The 24665-nt window shown below is 37.1% G+C and overlaps 1 protein-coding gene across 5 annotated transcripts in view; it reads left to right on the forward strand.

Moving 5' to 3' along the window:
* TRIM36 (tripartite motif containing 36) overlaps positions 1-21302 on the forward strand; it is a 43866-nt gene extending 22564 nt beyond the window's left edge. For all 5 annotated transcript variants that reach the window (XM_026673319.2, XM_087958038.1, XM_026673328.2 and 2 more), the window contains 8 exons: positions 854-1179; positions 6396-6542; positions 8601-8696; positions 10075-10328; positions 10911-11035; positions 12643-12936; positions 16158-16455; positions 19226-21302. In XM_026673319.2, coding sequence (XP_026529104.1) covers positions 854-1179; positions 6396-6542; positions 8601-8696; positions 10075-10328; positions 10911-11035; positions 12643-12936; positions 16158-16455; positions 19226-19592 — 1907 coding nt within the window. In that variant the 3' untranslated portion in view covers positions 19593-21302. The remainder of the gene's footprint in view (positions 1-853; positions 1180-6395; positions 6543-8600; positions 8697-10074; positions 10329-10910; positions 11036-12642; positions 12937-16157; positions 16456-19225) is intronic.
* The last annotated feature ends 3363 nt before the right edge of the window (positions 21303-24665 follow it).

The raw sequence follows: 24665 nt of genomic DNA on the forward strand, positions 1-24665 counted from the left end.
TAAATACTCTGTTTCTCCAAAAAGACAACCCACCTTGAAAAGAAGCCCTATCACATTTTTGAGTGCATGCGATCAAATTAAGTTCCACCCACAAAATTAGCCCTAATTAAGACCCTGCTCACCCCAGGGAGCAGGGGGTGAGGCGAGTTACACAGGTAAAAAATAAGATAGAGTGGGGATGGGGGTTGGAGCTGCCCTACTTACCAGGCCTCGCACACCCCAACACCTGCCTCGCCTTCTGCGGCTGCTTGCCGCCACTCACACGCATTGCCCCGGCCTCTGTTTCGCCTTCAGATGCCTTCTGGAAAGCCCTCTGCAGCCGATAATGGAGCTCTGCAAATGCCTTCCTGAAAGCCCTCTGCAGCTGATAATGGAGCTCCAGATCGATCTTTCTCTGTTTCTGCTTTACAACTGGAATCAGATATCTTATTAAAAACATTTTTGACAGATTGGGCAGGGAGATCCTAAACTACCACAGGCTATTGTGAGTTTTTAGATAAGGAAGGATCTGAACAAAGCCTTCCCATTATATAATCTTTCTCATTTAAATTATACTATCTTCTATTATGGTTATTATTATATATGTATTCATTCCAAATTTTAGTCATGGACTGTCCATTTATAAAGTATTTAGTTTAATTTTCCATGTTAAGATTACAAACTTCATTTGAGATATTTAAGAACAATTTGAAAAGTTGTTTAATAATATTACACTGTGGCACTAATTTAGTATCTGCCTATAATGTACATTATTTTTTTTAATGCAATCCAGTATTAGCATTCCTTCATCTCTTGAAAAGGTAAAACATGTTTCATTGCATTGTAATTAAACCGGATCCTACCATCTACGCAGGTTGGAAACGCAATTCATTGACTCCTAGGACAACTACCTTCCCTTGTCCAGGATGCCGGCATGATGTAGATCTTGGTGAACGTGGCATCAGTGGCCTATTTCGAAATGTCACCTTGGAAACTATTGTAGAACGGTACAGGCAGGCAGCGAGGGCAGCCACAGCTATTATGTGTGATCTATGTAAACCTCCAGCACAAGAATCCACAAAGAGCTGCATGGATTGTAGTGCAAGTTATTGCAACGAATGCTTCAAAATACACCATCCCTGGGGAACTTTAAAAGCCCAACATGAATATGTGGGACCAACTACCAATTTCAGACCTAAAGTAAGTGGTATTTCCCTTCAGTGTGCATATAATCACATAGAAGTGAATGTATATGCATCTGTTTCAAACCAACTGTTCATTAACTTTTACTATGAAACAATTGCTTTAATACTAGCAAACATGTACTAACAGTACCATTCAGAGTAGTGTTCAGCTTTTGACTCGGTTGCTATAGATGTTTATGAATGAGCTGAAATGTACACTGCTCAAAAAAATAAAAGGAACACTTAAACAACACAATGTAACTCCAAGTCAATCACACTTCTGTAAAATCAAACTGTCCACTTAGGTAGCAACACTGATTGACAATCAATTTCACATGCTGTTGTGCAAATGGAATAGACAACAGGTTGAAAGCATAGGCAGTTAGCAAGACATCCCCAATAAAGGAGTGGTTCTGCAGGTGGTAACCACAGACCACTTCTCAGTTCCTATGCTTTCTGGCTGATAGTTTGGTCACTTTTGAATGCTGGCAGTACTTTCACTCTAGTGGTAGCATGAGACGGAGTCTACAACCCACACAAGTGGCTCAGGTAGTGCAGCTCATCCAGGATGGCACATCAGTGTGAGCTGTGGCAAGAAGGTTTGCTGTGTCTGTCAGCGTAGTGTCCAGAGCATGGACGCACCACCAGGAGACAGGCCAGTATATCAGGAGACATGGAGGAGGCTGTAGGAGGGCAGTAACCCAGCATCAAGACCACTACCTCCGCCTTTGTGCAAGGAGGGACAGGAGGAGCACTGCCAGAGCCCTGCAAAATAACCTCCAGCGGGTCACAATTGTGCATGTGGCTGCTCAAACGGTCAGAAACAGACTCCATGAGGGTAGTAGGAGGGCCCAACGTCCACAGGTGGGGGTTGTGCTTACAGCCCAACACCGTGCAAGACGTTTGGCATTTGCCAGAGAACACCAAGATTGGCAAATTCGCCACTGGTGCACTGTGCTCTTCACAGATGAAAGCAGGTTCACACTGAGCACATGTGACAGGCGTGACGGGGTCTGGAGACGCCGTGGAGAACGTTCTGCTGCCTGCAACATCCTCCAGCATGACTGGTTTGGCAGTGGGTCAGTAATGGTATGGGGTGGCATTTCTTTAGGGGGCCACACAGCCCTCCATGTGCTCGCTAGAGGTAGCCTGACTGCCATTAGGTACCAAGATGAGATCCTCAGACCCCTTGTGAGACCATATGCTGGTGCGGTTGGCCCTGGGTTCCTCCTAATGCAAGACAATGCTAGACCTCATGTGGCTGGAGTGTGTCAGCAGTTCCTGCAAGACAAAGGCATTGATGCTATGGACTGGCCTGCCCGTTCCCCAGACCTGAATCCAATTGAGCACATCTGGGACATCATGTCTCGCTCTATCCACCAACGCCCCGTTGCACCACAGACCAGGAGTTGGGCAATACTTTAGTCCAGGTGTGGGAGGAGATCCCTCAAGAGACAATCCGCCACCTCATCAGGAGCATGCCCATGTGTTGTAGGGAGGTCATGCAGGCATGTGGAGGCCACACACACTACTGAGCCTCATTTTGACTTGTTTTAAGGACATTACATCAAAGTTGGATCAGCCTGTAGTGTTTTTTTCCACTTTAATTTTGAGTGTAACTCCAAATCCAGACCTCCATGGGTTGCTAAATTTGATTTCCATTGCTAATTTTTGTGTGATTTTGTTGTCAGCACGTTCAACTATGTAATGAACAAAGTATTTACTAAGAATATTTCATTCATTCAGATCTAGGATGTCTTATTTTTGTGTTCCCTTTATTTTTTTGAGCAGTGTATATAGTATATGCAAAAGCTACACTTTGAGGAAATCTACAGTTTAATATAATTACCAAAGCAGAATTGGGATAAGAAGCATAGTATTTATACATATTATTTTTTAAAAGTGCACATAGATGTATTTTTATATTCAAACAATTTGAAATATAAGTATTTTAAGATCTATATTAATTTTATTACTAAAATATAAGGTAATATTACCTTGTGGAATTAGTCATGCTGAATTCTTAGTATTTTCTTTAGCTTTACTTTATTATTTTATTCAGCACAATGAGCTCTTACATGCTGATTAGAATATTATATTTACAAATGTCCCCCTAAATCTTAAATATTTTGTTAAGAAACCTAATGCTGCTAAAAAGGAATTTGAGATCTTACAGCTAGTTGTATTGGATTTTTTCTTTCATTGTAAACCATCATTTTGTAGACGGATGAGCACCCCCCCAGAAAAGATTATTGCCTCACATTACTATTTGTACTGAAACTATATTTGGTATTCTTAGAAATAAAAATGAGATGTACTATGTTTTGCTTTTGGCCAAATTTGTAGAAGGAATGGCAGAATCTGGGGTGGAGTGAAAAGAGGATCACAAGCGAACTAAGTCCAACTCTTCCCCCCTTAAGTGCAGTTGGCTCTTCTCTAACTCTAGCCAGCTACTGTTGATCATTACTTGAAAAGATTCCAGTGCTGCATAGACTTTAGCAATAAATCAGTTTAATTGAACCACGAGCCTGACAAAATTCCATTAAAAATATGTAGAGCAGGAAGTTGGATAATAGTTGTTTACACATAAGTATATCATAGATGCCATGTGCCCAGCCTTTAATAGATCCATATCTTATTTCTATATTTTTAAAATAATCATGTTAAACTGCTGGAAAAGTAGTGCCTATGTAGAACAATGCTGAAAATGTTGCCATCCCTGATTTACTATTTGATTTAAACTGTTTTTCAGAGAAATTGTAATAAACTGTTCTAACGGTCTTTCATAAATAGATTATACTACCATAGATAGATAGAGAGAAGAAATCAGATTTATTTTTTGGTAATGTGGTAAGAGCCATGCTTCTAATTTTGAGAACAGATAGTCTTTCTTATACACTGCTAAATGGGGCAAAGATCACAGAACTCGGGAAAAGTTGATATCTTGCAAAAACCAACTCATAAAAGTGGTCTTGTGACTTCTAGCTGTAGCCCAGTTTATGCTGCACATCACAGAGTAGCAATTCTGACATCACGGTTGAAGTTTTCTGCTATTCAGCAACTTGTTCAGAGTGAGGAAACCTTGCTTGATAGTAGGATTTTAGGTCAGTTCTGTCCTCATTGTATGTTGTGAATAGATGGTTCTTCAGCATGAATCAGATTATAACGTTTTGTGGAATAACTGTGGATTCAGATGTCAATTGGCTTCAAGTGTCAAGTGAGCATTCCCTGTAGCATATAACAGAACATTTTCTCTTTCTTTTCTGCTCAATATCTTTTGTTATTAGCTACCCCAAGACTACTGTTCTACTTATAAAAATACTTATCTATTTGTCAATTTTAAATGATCTCCATGTTTCATAATTGTAAGAAAATGAAGAGAATTCTGAGCCTGGATGATTACTTCCTGATTCTTCTTTTAAATACATCTTTTAATTCTTCAAGCAAAAAATATGAATTGGACTGATGATGGTTATAGTCTTAAAATTTGTCTATTGAAGCCTGATATTGAAATTTATTGTAAATAATGTATGAAATTGTGCAGTTTAGAAAATTAAGAGGGTCAGCTTTCAGTTTATTCAGGGATTATTCCAAGTCTTCATTGTCTAAATTGTTATCTCCCCCCCCCCAGTTTCTAGTTTACAATTTGCTCATAGTTGCATCCATTTGCACTAGCTGTTGAACCAGTATGAAATCTTTCCCATTAATCTAAATAGTAGCTTGAATCAATTAAATACCAGAGAGATTGTCAAGTTGCAAAAACAATTTACATAACCACTATTAAGGATAGTGACAGTTATATAGTGAAATCTCAGTTTAATAGAACCCCTTTTAACAAACGATAATAGACCAAAATAGTCTAGATGAACAGTTAAATTGACATTAATATAAATAATCTTTGTTGCTATTTACAATATCTCTAACAAATTATGCACACATTATGTAATTTGCATCAATTTACATCTTTATTATTCAAATGATGAAAATCACCAGGAGTGACATAATCTCTAGGTTTTGCATAATGATGTAGTTATACAAATGACTTAAATTGCCCAAATGAAATAATTTATAATTTAACAGTCCCTGCCCCAGGAACAATGAGCACTCTTTCCCCCAATTGATCACTGTAATTCAACAGCATCTGGGTTTCCCAGCCATATTATAAATGCAATAATTTCCTACCTCTTGCAAAAAGCTTTTTTTAACATTAGAGAAACTTCTATTATGGCAGGACTACAGCTTCAGCCTTATGAATATTGCAGCATTTCTATACTCTATGTAAGTGGAGGTGCCTTCCATTAATATTAAAAAACATTACAATTGTAAAAACCTGGCTTGAGAAAGTTATTAAGGAATAAACACATATGTAATATCTCAGGGAAGAGGGTGATGTTCTTGAACTAGTTCCAGTTATAATTAAATAGCTTCAGTAAAATGTAATTTTATAATCATATTTAAGTGAACTATCAAAATATTAAACTAGGCCAGTGTGATACTTTAGCCAAAACTATAGTATTTTCAATTAATTCTGAAATTTAGAAAAATATAGTACAATATAATTGTTGTAGTTAAGATGAAAAAAATGAAAGCTTTGATGCAAAACGAATGGTTCAGTAATTTGTTTTCATTTACTTTAAAAGGTGAAAAAATTTCAGGTCTGAAAGAAAAGGTCTAATAATCTATCCTTAAGACAAAATTTATTCAAAAGCCAATAGAAGCAAAGGAGATTGAAATTCTCCAAAATAACAAAACATAAAGTATTTCTTACAATAAAGTCATAGTATGTCAAGGTTATATAGTTACCGTACATTAATATATTTTTAAAAGTCTCCATCCAGTGTTACGGAGACAGTTCCTCATGCAACTTTTTCCTCTGCAGTGCGTCCCTAAAATCTCCAGAAGAGATTAAGGGAATCTTGGCTGGAGACACAGATTCCAGCATAAAATTGTTTAATATAGAATAAGACAAAAGTTTTGTGAGAAAATTGTAACCTTCTTTGGAAAGTTGCAATGGCATTCATTTGTTAACAATTTAATACAATGTAGCCTGAGTACAAATCCATTTATTTGTATTTAAGTACTATTTAATAAGAAAGGAAGAAAATAATTTTAATATTTTCATAAATAATCATTAAAATGTATATGAAAAACAAAAATGAAAATGCTTCTGATTTTATTTAATCATTACACGGTTCTTGAAATATATTTTATATTTTATTATTTTACTCTCAGATTTTGATGTGTCCGGAACATGAAATGGAAAAAGTAAACATGTACTGTGAAATATGCAGAAGACCTGTTTGTCACCTTTGCAAACTGGGTGGTACGCATGCAAACCATCGAGTGACTACCATGAGCAGTGCCTACAAAACACTCAAGGTGTTCCCCCCTCTTTATTTCTTGGCTGGTTTTGTGTTGCTTAGTGTTACAGAGTGTAAAGTAGTTGCTTTGTTGAACTGATCCTATGTTCAGTGTCATGAAATGTTATTAAAACCTAGGGTAATTAAAGATCATCCAGTCTTTTTTTGATTCTGACTTATGCCACAATTTTGTGACCTACAGGCTCAGTGATTTTCACCATCCAAAGTGGGTTATTTCTGTAGAATATTAGAAATTTCCACAGAAACAAAATTGATTTCAATTTTGCTTAAATATCTGTGGTCCTAATCATGTTTTAACATTTAGGCACATTTGAGTATCTATATAATACAAGGTCAAGTCTATAGCTTGCAAAAATTGAATATCCTCAAAGAAGAAATTTAAATTTAATCTGCATCATTGAATACCATATATTGACATATGCCATCTGTTCAAATAGATAAATATTTGATGGGACAAGTAACATTTTAGATTAGCTCTTGGAAGAGAGACAAAGCACGTGATTTGATAATATGTAATATTGGCTTAAGTTGTTTTGGTTCACTGCAGGTTTTAATGGATTTATTGTATACCATATTCTTTTAATAACCTTTTTAATTTGTAAGCAAACAAAGAAGCAATTGAAATTATTTTAGTTAATTTTTTAGTTTAGTTTAGTTGTCATTGCACATCGCACAACCAAATTACCGTATATGCCGGCATATAAGACGACCCGGCGTATAAGACGACCCCCCAACATTTCCACTCAAAATATAGTTTGTTATATACTAGCCCCCTCTTCCGCACGCCTTCCACTTTTGCACTTTTTTTTTTTTGAGGCACTTTTGTCTACGTGGAAGCGAATCCCGTGACGCTGAAAGAGCAGCCAGCCTTCTCCCAGCTCCCAAAGAAACAGGCTCGCACCGCCCGGGCTCCGCTGAGGTATCCGGCTGGGGCTGTCAGGAGTTATTACCGCTGGCGCGCTCCGCGCGGCTCAGTCCGCGTTGCCTCGGGAAGGGAAAGGCAAAAAGGAAGAGCCGCGCGGCGCTTTGCAATGGCAGCAGCGGCTCCTGGTTTTGCCTTTCCCTTCCCGAGGCAACGCAGGACTGGAGCCGTGCGGAGCCGCGCCAGCGGTAACAACTCCTGACAGCCCCAGCCGGATACCTCAGTGGAGCTCGGGCGGTGCGAGCCTCGTTCCTTGGGAGCTGGGAGAAGGCTGGCTGCTCCTTTCGGCTTCACGGGATTCGCTTCCACGGTGCGCAAAAGTGCCTCAGCCGCGGGCAGCCGCAGTGCTTCCCAATTACTATTTGCCGGCGTATAAGCGACCCGGCATATAAGACGACCCCCCCAATTGGAGGCATCTTTTTCAGGGCAAAAAAGTCGTCTTATACGCCGGCAAATACGGTAAATACCATCTTCAGTGTACTATACAGTAGAATTCAGTAGAGTTACTGCCCTGGGATAGAAGCTGTTTTTCAGCCTATTTATTCTTGCTTTTATTATCCTGTACCGTCTACCAGATGGTAATAGTTCAAAAAATGGGTTCCCAGGATGAGATGGATCTTTGAGAATGTTTTGAACTTTCTTAAGGCAGCGGGAGCTATAAAGCTCTTCCAAAGAGGGGAGAGGGCAACCAATGATCTGGGCAATGATGTTAACTCTCTGGAGTACTTTCCTATCTGCCACTGTGCATTTGGCAAACCATACACTAATGCAGTAAGTTTTAGTGCAAATTAGTGAAACTACAAATGTTTCCATGTTAGTGAAATAACATGGTTACCTTTTTAAATGCAGCTTTCGTATACTTGATGGCTACATAAATTATGCCAAGGCCCATCACACTTCTTTATTTTCATGTTATGATTGAATTATGTGCACTTTTAGTTAACTCTAAAACAATTGCTGGGCTGTAGTTTTAAACTACTACATTCTATAATAGATAGTATGGAGTGTAGAAGTTTATTGAACTGAATTGTCAATCCCAAAATAAAAATATTAATGTTCCTTGTATTCAGTAACTTCAAATGCAAAAATAGTACTTTACAATCATTTTTAACCATACAGTGTGATTTTTCATAGGAGAAACTTTCACAGGATATACACTACCTCATTAGTAAGGAGAGCCATGTGAAAAACCAAATTACAGAGCTTGGTCTTTTAGTGAAAGAAGCTGAGGTAAGAATTACTTATTTTTGCCATGGGGACACTACTTTGTGGCTCTTTAATAGTACTAGTATTAATGTGAATTTCTCCATAAACAATTTTATTGAAACTAAAACATTTCTATCCATTATAATTTGACTAATTTATTTCAAGATTTTTCATATTACATTAAAAAACCCCAAAGAGCTACATAGTTTCTGCTTTGTAAATAGGTTTATGTTGTGTTAGAAAATTGTGCTACAACTGATCATTCAGTTACTGTACTTGTGACAGTTGGCTATAAGTGTATTGCTAGCTATTCTGACTAGCAAATAATAAATATTTGGCTACTGAGTAGCTAACATTTAATTTTAGAAAGTCTCTTATTGAAAATCAGATTAATCGTATTCTACAGGTTAGTGATCTATATAAAGTATTCAGAAAATTATGCCACTATCAAGAAGCAGCCAGAGCTAGTGCTGCTGACCCATTTTACAATTTTGTTCAAATTAGGAAAAAGTACTATAGGAATGAAGAAAGTAGAGAATGTCTCTCACCCTGTTTGGCAAGAAAGCATTCTCTCTGGGGCAGGCTGAGTATCCCAAGCGCTCTCCCTCTGCTCACTTTTTATCTTGCCCAGAAAAGAAAGTGTTGCAGACTCCTTGTTCATTGGTCTTTGCCCCCATGGATGGCCCTGATTGGAAAAACATTTGCTAAATGCCTACATGCTGAACAGGCATCTCTCACCCTTTCCTCCCGAAATAACTCTTGTTATGAAAAGGTAGTTTGTTTTAAATGGTCTTTGAGATTGTGAGATGCAAATATTCATAATTTATTATTCTGAAATGCACAGTGAAAATATTTCAATTTTTAAAGAGTTTTAAAAGGCTTTTATTATAAACATGTTCTTTTAAAAAATAGTATTGTTCTATTTTTTCTAGCTGTTTTGTACTACTGTGACCTTGCAATCTAACATTTAACATAGAGAAGTAATTTAGATGAAGTGTTTCTTTATCCTAATATATTTGTCCTGATTGTCACAGATGTTCTAGTGTTTACATTTTTAAGAGCAATTCTTTGTTCACAACTATAGTTTGCCATAGTTAGTTGTACATGTGTAAAGAATTGGATTGTAAACATGTCTCTGTAACATAGAAAGCAAAGAAGCTAAATACTGTTGTCACTTAAAATTATGTTTTTAAATATGCTGTTTAAAAACAACTATACTTCAGAATCACAAAGATGAACAATGTTATTTCAGTGTATCAAATACTTCAACTTACGTTCCTATAGATAGAATTATGGTTTTGTATATCACGTTAATCTCATTACCTTCCTTGAAATTGTTCTTGAAACTAATCAAAAACATATTTAAAGTTAATATATTATCCTGTTTTAACTTAAAAAACAGTGCAATGGTGAAAGAGCGAGGGAGGAAGCTTCTAATAACTTCGATAAGCTGTTTCATGTTTTGGAGGAAAGGAAAATCACTGCACTTAGAGCTATTGAAACATCCAAAAATTTAAGAATGGACAAATTGCATTCTCAAATAGAAGAGTATCAGGGACTTCTAGAAAATAATGGCCTAGTGGGATATGCGCAAGAAGTTCTCAAAGAAACAGACCCATCCTGTTTTGTTCAAGCAGCAAAGCAGCTTCATGATAGGTATGTAATTTATTTCTTTTCAAAGTGGCTTGAATTGTGTCTAACCCTAACCCTAAACCTCTGCATGTTTCTTTCCCAATTTCCCAATGTTCTTTTAGTTGTACTTTTGAAAATCATTTCTCCAATAGTACCCACTGGTTTGGGATGCATGCATTGAAACGGTAACAGGCACAAAAATTAGAAACTTGCCTTATATGGTATATAATATATATCTATAGAAGTATGTTCTGATGATGCATGTTCTGCTTTGAAGCCAAAGATATAATGCAAGATGAGATCCATTATGTTCCTATCTATTTTAATTAATTTGCACATGAGAATTTTTGATGGATTACATTTTACTGTCTTGAAAATGTATCCAATTTATTGAACTTTAGTTCAGCTGCTAGTGTTAACTAATCTCATTATAATATAGGGATTTTCTTTAGTGAAAAAAATAATTTGCAGTTAGAAGTAAAAAGTAAAGAATCCTGTATTTTAGTATGGTTCATGAATGGTATGCATTCAATTTTTTCTCTCATATTAAAGTCTTAAAGGCAAATTGTTAGCATCTGCATAATATTGGTATTTTTCTGTCTATAGAATTCAGAAAGCTGCTGAATCTTTGAAGAGCTTCAGGCCTGCAGCTCAAGCTTCTTTTGAAGATTTTGTTCTTGATATAGAAAAGCAACAGGAGGCTCTTGAAAATATGTGTTTCCATTCAAATGGTAAGTTTAAAGGAAAAAACATTTAACCTCTTCCTACCTCTGAGAACGGGCAAAAGAAACTGTATTTGTAAATAGTTTGCTCTTGATATAGTATTCAATATTCTTCAAAAGTTGATTGAACACACACTTGATCATCCTTAAATGGGAATTTCTTAGTACACTAAAAATCCTTATAGGAAGAGAAGTTGGCCACTAGGAACAAAATATTACTAACATATCTAAATATGAGTTCATATATACTATTTGAGTGGGTGTACAGTAGAATGTGGCAATGGATAAGAGCAGAAAAATTGAAGAAAGAGACAGAGGGATTAATTCTGGCTGCACAACACCAAACCTTAAGAAAAATGCATACAAAGCCAGAATTGAGAAGCAGCAACAGACAGCAATTGCTGCCTCCCCAAAGAAACTGAAGAAAGGGAGGGCTAACTAGCTGCTGCAAGAAAATTGTACAGACTGACTACAAATAGTGGCATGGCAAAGTAGCAGTAATGGTGCATTGGAATATCTGCAAGAAATAACCATTTGTCTGCACGCAAACAAATGATCACCAAACAGACAAAATAATAAACAAATGAGAAAGCTAAAGTGCTCTGGGATTTTAGAATTCAAATAGACAAGAACCTATCATATAGCACCACAGACTTAACAATTGTTGATAAGAAAGATAGAAAAGTCTGGATGGTGAACGTTGCAGTGTTTATTTATTTATCATAGAAGAGAAAGAACTGGAGAAAATGTCAAATGCAGAAGTAGAATGACAGTGGCAAAAGTAAGCAAGGATAGTATCAGTAATGCTATCAGTAATACTAGTAAAAGGCATCTTGGTGGGTATAGTCCCAAAAGATGTGGAACACCATTTGAACACCATTGGCATTGATAAAATCATCAGTCAATTGCAAAAAAATAGTTTTACTTGGAATATCTTGCATCCCATGATGATGCTTTCAACAGCATCTTAAAATGTCAAATCCAATCTAAACATCTGGCTTGACTGTGAGAGCAAGCATAATAATATAAAGATAATAAAATAGAAAACATAGTACCATAAAATTAATTTAAACATTGATTATGCTACAATCAATCTACAATGACCATCTGGAAGATATTTTCCAGTCTTTTGGAAGAATGGGCAGGTTGATCCTCAGGTCAATGAGCAGAACGTTTCACTGGAAGGGGACCCCACAGAAAATGCTTGCCCCTATTTGTTATGTCTCTTGGGTAATGGGATGATGGGGACCCAGAATAGGTGTTCTCTGGCCATCTATGAAGGCAGGCCAAATTTTTGTTTACCCCTGGTGTAATGTTTTTGCAAGGGAGAAATTGGTATCTTACGAGCAGCACTATAGTTTGGTGGGGATAATGTGTGTGGGTAAATAACCTGCAAAAATATCCCTTAGTTTGCTTCTGGTTAACAAAAATGATGCCCACTCTAGAATTGAAAACACCTAAATTTGGCTGGATAGGCAGGATGAAGAGAACAACACTTGATTAAGATGGTATAAATATGTTTTGTCTTTCTTCTCTCAATTTTATTAATATTCATATGTAAATGTATTTTCCTCTGTCAGTATTTTTATATGTAACATTTTGTATGTTTAATTCAGGAAATGATATACCAGAAATCAGTGAGGAACGGAGCAAAATGTATAACAAAGCTTTGATCTGTTGGGATCATCCACAGAAAACAGGTTCAGCTGATACTTACATACTTGAATATCGCAAGCTTAACAAAGAAGAGGCTAATACAGCATGGCAAGAAATTGAAGTTTGTAGTAAGAGTGAAATAATTTCTGACCTTGACACAAACAGTACCTATGCTTTTAGGGTCAGAGGATATAAAGGATCTATCTGTAGCCCATGGAGCAGAGAACTTATCTTACATACACCACCAGCTCCAGGTACAATAAAAAATATACACATGATACTTTTGTCCCTGTTCTCTTGGTGCAATTCGTGAAACGAAAGAGACTTAGGTTTAAATTTAAACAATCATACCTAATAAGTCTATATAACATAATTTAGATGATACCCACAGATTCTCGTCCAGTCTTTTAAGTTGCTATAATGAGGTATAAGATGTTATGATATATGTCTTTGTCCAGAGTTTATTGAACATTTAAAATTAGAATGAAGAAAACATGTTTAGTTTCTGTGAATATAAAGTAATACTTGTTTTTAGAGAAAAAGGAATTCTATAGCAATTTGGATAAAAGCGAAATTAAATAGTTTGACTACTTGGTGTACTGTTGATTTTCTGATGCATCAGAAGAAACATGTTGACAAAAATTATAACTATATATTTGAGAATCCTTAACAACAGTAGTTACTTTAAAATACTATTCGAAATATATTGTCTGTCTGTCTGTCTCTCTCTCTCTCTCTCTCTATGTATGTATGTATGTATGTATGTATGTATGTATGTATGTATGTATATGTCTCTCTCTATATGTCTGTCTGTGTCTCTTTCTCTGTGTATGTATATGTATGTGTTTGCAGATTGGCTGGCTTTTTCTTAAGAACGTGTGGCTGAGGTAATGGCTGTGTGTCTATCAGCCTCCTATGTTGTAATGACCTGGGTAATGGGCTGTGCCCATCTTTCTGGCTCCATGAACTGGTGGTTCATGGAGTCAGAAATTGGCACTGACCAAAAAATAGCCAACATCCAAAGAAACCAAAGAAACACAATCACCAATCTAATCCAAAAGGAGACACCCACCAGAAACTGAGACACAGAACAGGACAACGGTATTGCCTTCCTCCCCTACATCAAAGGCACCACAGATAAAATCAGCAAAATTCTCCACAAACACAATATCAGGACAGCCTTCGGCACTGACCAAAAAGTAGCTAACTTCCTAAGAAACCCCAAGGACAAGATCCAGCTAGAAAACTAAGTAGTTTATGAAATACCATGCAACAATTGCCCAGCCACATACATTGGACAGACCAACAGGAGAATAGGTGTACACATCGCAGAATACAAGAACGCATTCAGAAAGGAAGAAAATACTCCCTTTTCCAGCACCTTAAAACCACAGGACATGAAATTAATTTTGAGGGAACCAAATTAATCTCCAATACTGAACACTTCAGCAGAGAATAATCAGGGAAGCCATCAAAATAGAGAAACACCCCCATAACATGAATAAGTGGGACGATACCTCCTGCCTACCAGACATCTGGAAACTAGCCCTTATCAACAAACGAGTCCTAGCCACAAAAACCAACACCAGACCCGAAACAACACATGACGCCACCACCAATCTCCCTCACCAGACTCAAACCCAAACCCACCCCATAGACGAAAGGCAACCACCATCCAGAAACCAGACCATGGCTGCATCGCCAGCTGCCACACACCCTGACCCCCAAACCAAGCAAATGGACACACGCCATGAACACATTGCCAGGCCTCAAACTCGGGCCCAAACCAAAACCCAGAATGTCACATCACAGCCACCCACTCAGGATATCACATCATGGAACTCAGGAGGCTACACCACAAAACCTCAGGATGTTACAACACAGCCAACGACCCAGGAGATCACAGGACAAGACCCAGGATGTCACAACAATAGAACTCAGAAGGTCATCACACAGCCCGTTACCCAGGTCGTTACAACACAGGAGGCTGATAGACACACAACCAATACCTCAGCCAAACACGTTCTTACGAAAAAGCCAGCCAATCTGCAAACATCAACTCCATCAACCAATCAAGAAATGAAAACACAGCCAACCTCCCCACCAGTAGAGAGATGGCAGCTCCGATCACGCTTTGCTCGCACAAGCACGAAGCCGAAAGCACCAGCCTAAAGATGACGAGTGGAACCTCGTCGAAATGTCGCCAAGATACTCTCAATTTTACACGGGAAAAGACCCGAACACGCCAAGACCTGCATACCTGTACCCGTGAAAATCTACGAAAATACACACACAGAGAGAGAGGCAGAGGCAGAGGCAGAGGCAGAGAATGTATATGTATATATGTATGTGTATGTATATCGCTAGCCCTCAAATTACAACTACAATTGGACCGGGATTGCCATTGCTAAACAATGTAGTCATAAAGTGTAACTGCATTGCTTAGCGACAGCAATCCAGGTAGTCCTGTTGCCATCGTAACTTAAGATGCACAAGTAGTTAAGCAAGAAACAGAGGACATAAATGCAGGGGTGCTGCAAAGGGGGAGGGAAACCTTGGGAGGACTAACACAGCTTGCAGTGAATTGGGGGAGGGGAGTTTGGTGCAGCATAAATTCAGGCAGGGAAAGATGATGCATGTGTGCTAGTGCAGAGAGGCTGGGGAAAGAGGGTATGAAGTGCATGTGTAGGAAGTGCAGGAGGCGGAGGCCAGGGAAAGTGAGTGTGGAGAACATGTAAATGTGTATGAGTGCAGGGGGGCCAGAGAAAGATGGCATGGGGTATATGTGCAACTGCAGGGAGACCAAAGGAAAAGGAAAATGATGAGTGTGGTGGTATGTGTGTGTTTGTGTGTTGTGCTTCCATGGAAAGGGGTGCAGAGTGTGTGTGATTCCAGGGAAGCTGTGGAAAGAGGGTTTGGGTGCATGTAGGGAGGCCATCTAAAAAGAGCAGGAGGTGTGTGTGAATGGAGGGTGTGGTACATGCAAATGAAGAAAGGTGGAGGGAAGACTTATCCCAGCAACTTGTGACTTTCCTTGCCGGCTTCCCACTGATTTTGCTTGGGGAAGAGCCAGCAGGAAAGGACACAGATGATAATCATGTAACACTGGAATGCTGCATCTAGTCGTAAGTTTGAGTTGGTTGCCAGGTACCAGAATTTTGTTCATGGGGACACTGCAACAGCCGGAATTTTGAGGACCAATTGTAAGACCCTTCAGCATTATCATAACTTCCCGAGACCACTGAATGAATGGCTGTAACTCAAGACTATCAGTATTCTTTAGAACTTTTGTTCCTTCTAAATAACACTTTTCTGGATTTCATTTTGATTGTATTTTTTATACATGTTAAACCTTCCAGAGTGATGGAATTGATAATCTAGAAATTTTGGGGGGAGAGATGTTTATTATCCTCTTATTTAGAATATTTTCTGAATAATTCTATAATTCTATTACTGACTGGTTATTCATTTTTAGTTTTCAGTTTTCTTTTGGATGACAAATGTGGCTACAATAGTGAACGTCTTCTGCTAAACGCAAGAAGAAATGTTGTGGAAAGCAGAGCTGGGTTTCCTCTGCTTTTCGAAGCTGAACGTATCCAACAAGGCTGTTATACTGCCCTGGACTACATTATTGGAGACACTGGTGTTGTGAAAGGAAAGCATTTCTGGGCTTTCCATGTGGAACCCTATTCATATCTTGTGAAAGTAGGAGTTGCATCTGATGCTAAGATCCAAGAATGGTTCCACAATTCTCGTGAACTAAGTAGCCCCAGGTAAGTAATCACTTTCTATTGTTTTCATAGATTTTGTTTTAAATTCTGTTGTAATTTAATTTAATAGTTTAGCTTTTAATTGGATGTTAATATGGAAGATAATCTTGTAGATAATGATCTGCATCTAAAATACAGAACCATCTTTTCATGCCCAAGGGAATTTTAGACTCAAATGGATTCCAACATGCTTTCATTGAATTGAGGGTTCCAAAAGCAATTTGGTGGTCTTTTGATGGGAGAAGTCTGCCATTTTAAAAAAAGAATAACAACAAGAACAGCAACAATAATCCTTGAGGGGTACATCCAGGGTCTTAGCTATTACATATCATGATGTTAAGATAGTTAAAACAGACACACTTAAGTATATGATTAACAAAATAACAGATTTAACAGATAATTAGAGTTGGAAGGGACCTTGTAGGTCATCTAGTCCAACCCCCTGCCCAAGCAAGAGACCCTACACCATTTCTGACAAATGGCAGTCCAATCTCTTCTTGAAAGTTTCAAGTGATGGCGCTCCCACAACTTCCGAGGGCAAGCTGTTCCATTGGTTGATTGTTCTCACTGTCAGAAAGTTTCTCCTTATTTCCAGGTTAAATTTCTCCTTGTGCAGTTTCCATCCATTATTCCTTGTCTGGCCTACAGGCACTTTAGAAATAGCTTGACCCCTTCCTCCTGTGGCATCAAATATTGGAAGACCTCTATCATGTCCCTGGTCCTTCTCTTTACTAGACTAACCAAGCCCAGTTCCTGCAACCATTCATTGTATGTTTAGCCTCCAGCTTAGGTGTGGTCTTACTATTTATAGAGTGGTATTAGTACTTCCTTGATCTTGATTGTATCCCTCTGTTAATACAATTTAGGATTGCATTAGCTTTTTTGGCTGCTGCTGTACACTGCTGGCTCATATTTAGCTGGTTGTCCACTAAGACTCCAAGATCCCTCCCACAGTTACTGCTATTGAGCCTGGTTTCAATATTCAGTATTCAATATGCATTAAATCCATTGTGCTATGATTTTGAGAAATGTGACAATTGGAATCTGAGCTTTACTTAGGATGTATGTATGTATGTATGTATGTATGTATGTATGTATGTACTTATTTACTTATTAAATTTGTTTGCTGCCCATCTCGGGGCAACTCTATTAATAGGATAAAGAAAATGTACTGGATAATAATAAGAATACTTTATGGAATGTAGAAAAGAATACATCTACCCGAAAGACATGCAAATAGAACACTTCTAAATCTGTAGGCTAGAAGTGAGACATGAAATTTAATTCATATAAAATGCAATCTGAGAGCAAGCTAATCTCAGATAGAAAAAAAAAATGTGACTTTGTAAGAATTGTCCACTCTTGAAAAATCATGATGCCCCTTCCTTTTATGTATTCCCTGGGCCACAGTGTCATCCATTTGTGCTTAGATTATCTTAGCTTGTACTCTGATCTTGTGAAAAGTTAGATCTAGAATCTGAAACTCATACCGATGTTTTTTTTATAATCTAATGCAGGGGTGTCCAACCCCTGGGCTGCAGACAGTACCAGTCCACAGCCTGTTGGGAATTGGACCATGCAAATAGCAGCTGAGTGCACGAAGCTTATTCACAAGTGCACTGGATTTAAGTTATGCGTGCGAAACTATCCCCCCCCCCCCGCCACCACCAGTTCATGGAGCCAGAAAGATTGAGAACCACTGATCTAAAAGAAGTCAGTTGAGGCAATGAAGTGAAATGATGAAATGATAGGTAGATCTCAAGAACAGTAAAATGTGATAAGGTAAAAAGAGTTTGTGATCACATTTTGTAAATGACTTATTCAGCAAAACACAATAGAATCCCTTGGATTAGGTAATATGAGGCTTTGTAAAGTATTGTTTAAGATTGAAATACTTGATATGGATTGGTTACAACAAATACCGGATATGAATCTATACAGGTAGTCCTCAACTTATAACCACAATTGAATCCAAAATTTCTGGTGCTAAGCAAGATAGTGAGTTTTGTCGCGTTTTACAACCTTTCTTGCTACAGCTGTTAAGTAGATTGCTGCATTTGTTAAGTTGCTAATGCTTTGTTGTTAAATGAATTTTGCTTCCTCATTGACTTTGCTTGTTGGAAGGATGCAGAAGGTGATCACATGACCCTGGGACACTGTAACTGTCATAAATATGAATCAGTTGCCAAGCATCTAAATTTTGATCATGTGACCATGGAAATATTACAACAGTCGTAAGTGTGGAAAACTGTCATAAGTTACTATTTCTGGGGCTGTTATAACTTCAAATGGTCACAAAGCAAACTGTTGTAAATCGAGGATTATTTGTATTAGGCAGGGTAGATTAGGGGATTTGAAATGCCATACAGACTTCTTATATTCCTGCTGGCACACTCTAGCTGAGGTGAGCACTGGATGGGAGTGGATTACTTCTCATTATTACAGGATCTCTCCCCCGTCCCCAAGAGGTTACACTGAAATAGTGTTGCAGCCAGATTGCTTCCCCAACATAACTATTGCAATTCATCTGGCAGGAGCATTTTGATCAGCTAAATGTTCTAATAAGATAGAATCCTTTCTAGACTGTTTGTTGCAATAAATATTTAATAAGGCAAATACAATTTACCTTTATTTATAATTCTCTCCTACAAACACAGTGTGATATTCTACAATACAATATTTTTAAAGACAAAGCTATATTGTGTGAACATTGTGCTGAAGTCTGAAAAATTCACTGAAATGTATTGTGGCATGACTAGTATTTCTTTTTCAGATACGAACAAGACAGTGGTCATGACAGTGGGAGTGAAGACATCTTTGCTGAGTCCTTGCAGCCTTTCACATTAATAACCATAGGCATGAAAAAAATGTTTATTCCTAAGGCATCATCTGCTTCAGCTGCTCCCAAAGATTGTGTGAACAGAGTTCTTCCCATGCCATCAAACATCGGAATCTGCCTTGACTGTGACAAAGGCAACATTGGATTCTATGATGCAGATCGGATGAAGTGTCTTTATGAACGCCCAGTGGAATGCTCTGGTAAAATGTATCCAGCTTTTGCATTAATGGGGAGCTCAGGAATTCATCTAGAAGAAACGATTGCAGCGAAATACTTGCAATATCAGGATGAAGACATTTAATACCCAAGGACCCACCTTTAGCTTTGTGTCTTAATTACATCATAACTCCAAGTGCATCTGCTGCACCCCCTGCTTTCGAGTCTGATTTTCTTTTGTTTTTTAATTGCAGAAAAAGAACATCTCTACTAAATGTCTAGTGTCCAGAAAACTCTACCTGAAGACCTCTTTGAACTGTTGTTGTTGTTTTATTTTCTCTAGTGAGTGACCTTGGATACTCAGATTAGCACCCTCATTGCCTTTTATAAACTGGAAACCTGCCAGTCTGTTTAAATTTAAATCCTTATTTCTGATATTGCCGCCATTTACATTCCATTTTTAAACAAATGGAAGTGGCTCTTCTTTTTTGTAATTATAGATTTATTCACTTCAGAAGGAGCTAATTCTGACTATCCTGAGTGGTCAAGCGTGTCTCAGAAACTCTCTTTGCATCGGAGCAAAAGTGCTTTGTGAATCCAAGCTATGAGCGAATTGGTAGCATTTAGGAGATGGATAATGAATCACAGTTACTGTGTCTCAGACAGATTTATTGTGATTCATATAATTGATTTTTAAAACTGGTGTAATTGCAACAGTGATTAAAAGTAGGTTCTTCTGTGTGTTTTCAGTATTTTAGGTTATCTCCTGTATGCTGTATTTAATATATGTTTAAATAAGTGCAATTTTTCATCAAACCTTGGGGTTAATATGCATATGTGATGTGTGAAGAGTTGGGGGATAAAATGCAGACACAATTTGGATTTTATATTTTTCTTTAAAAGGTTTTGGCACATTTAATTCTTCATAAAATTAAGGCGGTCAGTGTATTTAGAATAAAAGCACTGATAATTAAGTTTGAAACACTTTCACCTTAAGGTATCATCATCAGTCTAAACTGATTAGCTAAAAAGAAATCCATACAAAACTGTCTAAAGCTCCATATAATCTTCTTAACTGTAAAATAATACTGCTTCATGTTTGTGAAACTGCACTTCAGGTCATAGGGTTTTTAATTTGTTTTACATAAGTAGATGTGTGTGGTCCACTTTATGTATTAAATACTATTTGTTTCAAAAAAGTATCAACTATGCAATAGTTACCCAAGATCTGGTAAGCACTAGTTACTCTGAATCAAATAATAATAACCCAAAAGATTAATTTAAACTTTTTTATTTATAATGTGATAATTATTTATTTACAGCAAAGTGATATTCTGCCTAATGTCAGTTTAATTAACATCATCAATTTAATCTACTCAATTGATTTGAACATTTTCCTGCCTTTATACACTCTACTGTTTGAATTAAAAATAATAATTTGTGCCGGGAAATAGAATGTTCAGGGCCTCCTGAATGCAAAAAGTGGTGCTTTTCTTTAGTTTAAGGGACCAGGGAAACATCTAGCAATGTGGTGAACAAAAATGAAAAAAAAAACGAAAAGAAAAAATAATTTTGTTTTCTGCACTTTATATACAGACTAAGCTAAACCTTATGTGGATTACTCACAATATAGCTGCTATAACTAACAAGTAAGTTGGTAACCGCTCTAATTGGTGAACTCTAGGCAAAGGTACATCATGGAGTTTGTTTGTTTTTTACAAAATGATTTTTGAGGCTTTAATACAACCTCTAAGGCCTTGTTTTGAAGATATTGTGAAGTGGAAATGTAACATTTCTGAAGATTTTCTCCGTTTTTTTTTTCTAATAAAAATAATAAATAAAATGTCTGTTTCTTATATTTTCACCTGGTTACTATATTATTTGTATGGGAAAATTGAGTGTTGTGAGGCAGGGATTCAGTTCAAAACTACAGTCTTTATATAAAATTAAAGTTTTGGTTAAATTACGTTTCGTTTTGCACTGATATATGGTAAAATTAAATATTCATTTCAATTTTATGGTTTTATATTTCTTGCATACATGATTAAACATTCATGGTGCATGCTGCAAATTTACCATCCATAATTTGTGTCCTATCTTTTCAATTAATACCAATAGAGAAAAAAATCAAGACTTGCAGCTACTAGTAAAAAAATTTCTAAAGAAGTTTGGGATTGTTTTAACCCAAATTCTGTTTGCAAATCCTTGATATTGCAATACTGTAAGGTCTTCTGTGTATATAGTTTGAATTGTAAATGATTCAGAGGTTTATTTATGAATAAACATTTAGCTTTTTTAGTTATATATTATAGAATGGAATGGAATGGCATAGAATAGAACTTTGCCACTTTAAATGTGACAAAAATGCTAATCAGTATACTGTACATTAAAATGAAATTTCATTGCATTCAGCTCTCAAAAGATAACCATTATGCATATACCCATATGCACACACACATATAATACAGAAACATCATAGTCTAGTTCAAATGTATACATATACACGGTGAAAAAAAAGAATCCTACGAATTTACAAGACGGATGACAAGGAACAAAGCTATTACAGAATTTAATAGTCCTGCTATAAATATTTCAAAACCACCTCCCAGAGGGGAGCAACAGAAACAGGTGAAATAGGTGTGTAGGGTTTCTAACAATGCTTCAAGCTGTAAGTACATATGCTTATAAGCAGCATCCTGACTAACGGGAAGCAAGCTTCCTATAATCTTGTCAGCTGTCTTTCCCGCTCTGTATGAATCTCTGAAGCACTGCTACCACCAAACCAGTAATACAGTTTATTGTTAAAGGTAAAGGTTCCCCTCGCACATGCATGCTAGTCATTCCCGACTCTAGGAGGCGATGCTCATCTCTGTTTCTAAGCCGAAAAGCCAGCGCTATCTGATGACGATTCTGTGGTCATGTGGCCGACATGACTCAATGCCAAAGGCGCACCAAACGCTGTTACTTTCCCACCAAGGTGATCTCTATTTTCTACTTGCATTTTTACATGCTTTCAAAGTGCTAGGTTGGCACAAGCTGGAGCAAGTAATGAGCTCACTCTGTTATGTGGCACTAGGAATTCGAACCGCTCAGCGTCTTAGCCACTGCACCCCTTACAATTTATTATGTGCCCTTAATTCTTCCCCTCTACTTAGATATATCTAAGCACCTTTACCCTTATAGAGCAGATAATGACTGAAATGTCATACATTCTGAGTCACTCTTGCTATGAATGGGCTGTATGGTGGCGGACTCCATGATGCCCTCCACATTTAGGACGTGACTACTATAATATCCTTCGGTTTTCTTTTTACCTGCTGCTAGAATAATATAACTTACTAAGCAAACTTTCCCTAACCCCTTGTCTCTCATTCCAATTGTCTGGATTTCAGTTATAATTGCTGTGTTGCCTTGAAATTATGGTAGTTCAAGTTCAATACTGTATGCTAGATTAAGAACTTTTCCACAGTTGTTAACCTGTAGTGTTTCTAATATCAACTGGCAATACATATTGGTTCATTATTGAATAGCAACACTATTTACTAGCCTTAAAGTCAAAATGTGCTTTTCTCAGTGATAACACATTAAAAGTGCATTCTGTATATTAATATTTTGGGTCAGCGTTAATCAAAAACATATCAATCATCATACAACTAATAACTGAAGTAAATCAGTCCTTCAGATCTGCTCTTCAGAATATTATTTATTTTATTTATTTGGAAAATTTATATTGCTGCCCACTCAAGATGGCTTACAGGAAATAAAAAGAATATAAAAGAAATAAATAAAAACACCCATGTCAACAACACTTCCTCATACTAGCCATTTAATGGGCTCAATCCAGAAGAGAAGGAGAGAAGGGGCGAGAATAGGTGAGACTAATAGAACCTGTCTGGGGCAGGAATTGGAGACACAGATATAGAACTCTTTTCTTATTAAAGCTTATTTTACTGTTTCAGCAGTGAATCATTTATTCATCATATGCTGTACATTTGTACTAACTGGCATATTCTGACTGCAGAGTATTTTTAATATTAATATTCACATATTGTCTAGCTTTTCTCTAGGAACTTAAGGCAACATATAGGCTGGGGAAGGGATCCTCTCTTTATTCCCATAACAGGCATCATATCAGGCAGGTTGGATTGAGAGAGAGAGGCTCACAGTCAAACAGCTCCATGACTGGTCCAGGATCTACACCATTTCACTCCTCTGGCTCTTCCAAGGGGTTCTGCATATACAGATTGTATGTGTTTATTCAGAAGAAACAGTGTGGTGGAATTTTTACCAAAGTACTGTAAGTATGTATCTAAATATAGTTTCAGGGGTATAAAAACTCAGCTTTGCTTAAGCAAACTAGAAATGTAGTCCTACCCAATATTAGAGGATTGCATACTGTTGTTTTCCCCCCAGCTAAAACAAGTATTTTAGTTTTACCAATCTGGACTGGAAAGGAAATTGAACCAAATTTTGCAGTCAATACCAAGATTTCTTAGACAAATACTGTAGGTAATACGTATGAAGTATTAGAATCGGATGCCATATTTAAATATAAATCTTACTTTTAAATTATTACTTTTAAATTATTAAAGACTTCAGAATTAGTTTACTCTCTTATAAGTACATTGCCTTACATTAAAAGCCTCATTACACATTTTGAATGAGTAGAATGCTTTTACAAAACTTTTCAGTCAATTTTAAGACGAGTATTTTATATTTTATAAGAGTTTTCCCCTTTGTGTCTTCATGTATTTACTTTTAAATAAATAGAAAAGTATCTATCCTCCTACATTTTTTCCTGTTTCCCCCCCTCTTCTTCCTCAAGGATCCAGTTCATTTTTGTCTGATTAGAAATAATTTCTCCCAAACTCATAAAAGTTTTCAGTCTGTTCAGGTGAAAGAAGCAGAGTCAGGATAGATTGTATGCCACCTAGAATTCTTGTGAGATGAATGGTTTGGTACATTTGATAAATGAATAAATAAATAAATAAAATGGATACCATCTCATGGTACTGCTGATGGGCCAATAATTCAGGAACTGTTGTGTGACATTGATCATACTGTTGTTAGTATTACACGTATTTTTACAAAGCATGTATTAATTTGAAGACCCATTGATTAGCTCTTTTAAGGAAGACCTGGAAATGATGGCATCTGATGCCCTTTTAACTTCCAACCCTCTTGAGACATACAGAATGGTGGTGGACAAGTCAGTGGT

This window comes from Notechis scutatus, chromosome 2, assembly GCF_049901735.1.
Source record: "Notechis scutatus isolate UNSWTSFEM ecotype Mainland chromosome 2, rNotScu1.2, whole genome shotgun sequence".
Taxonomy (NCBI): Eukaryota; Metazoa; Chordata; class Lepidosauria; order Squamata; family Elapidae; genus Notechis; species Notechis scutatus.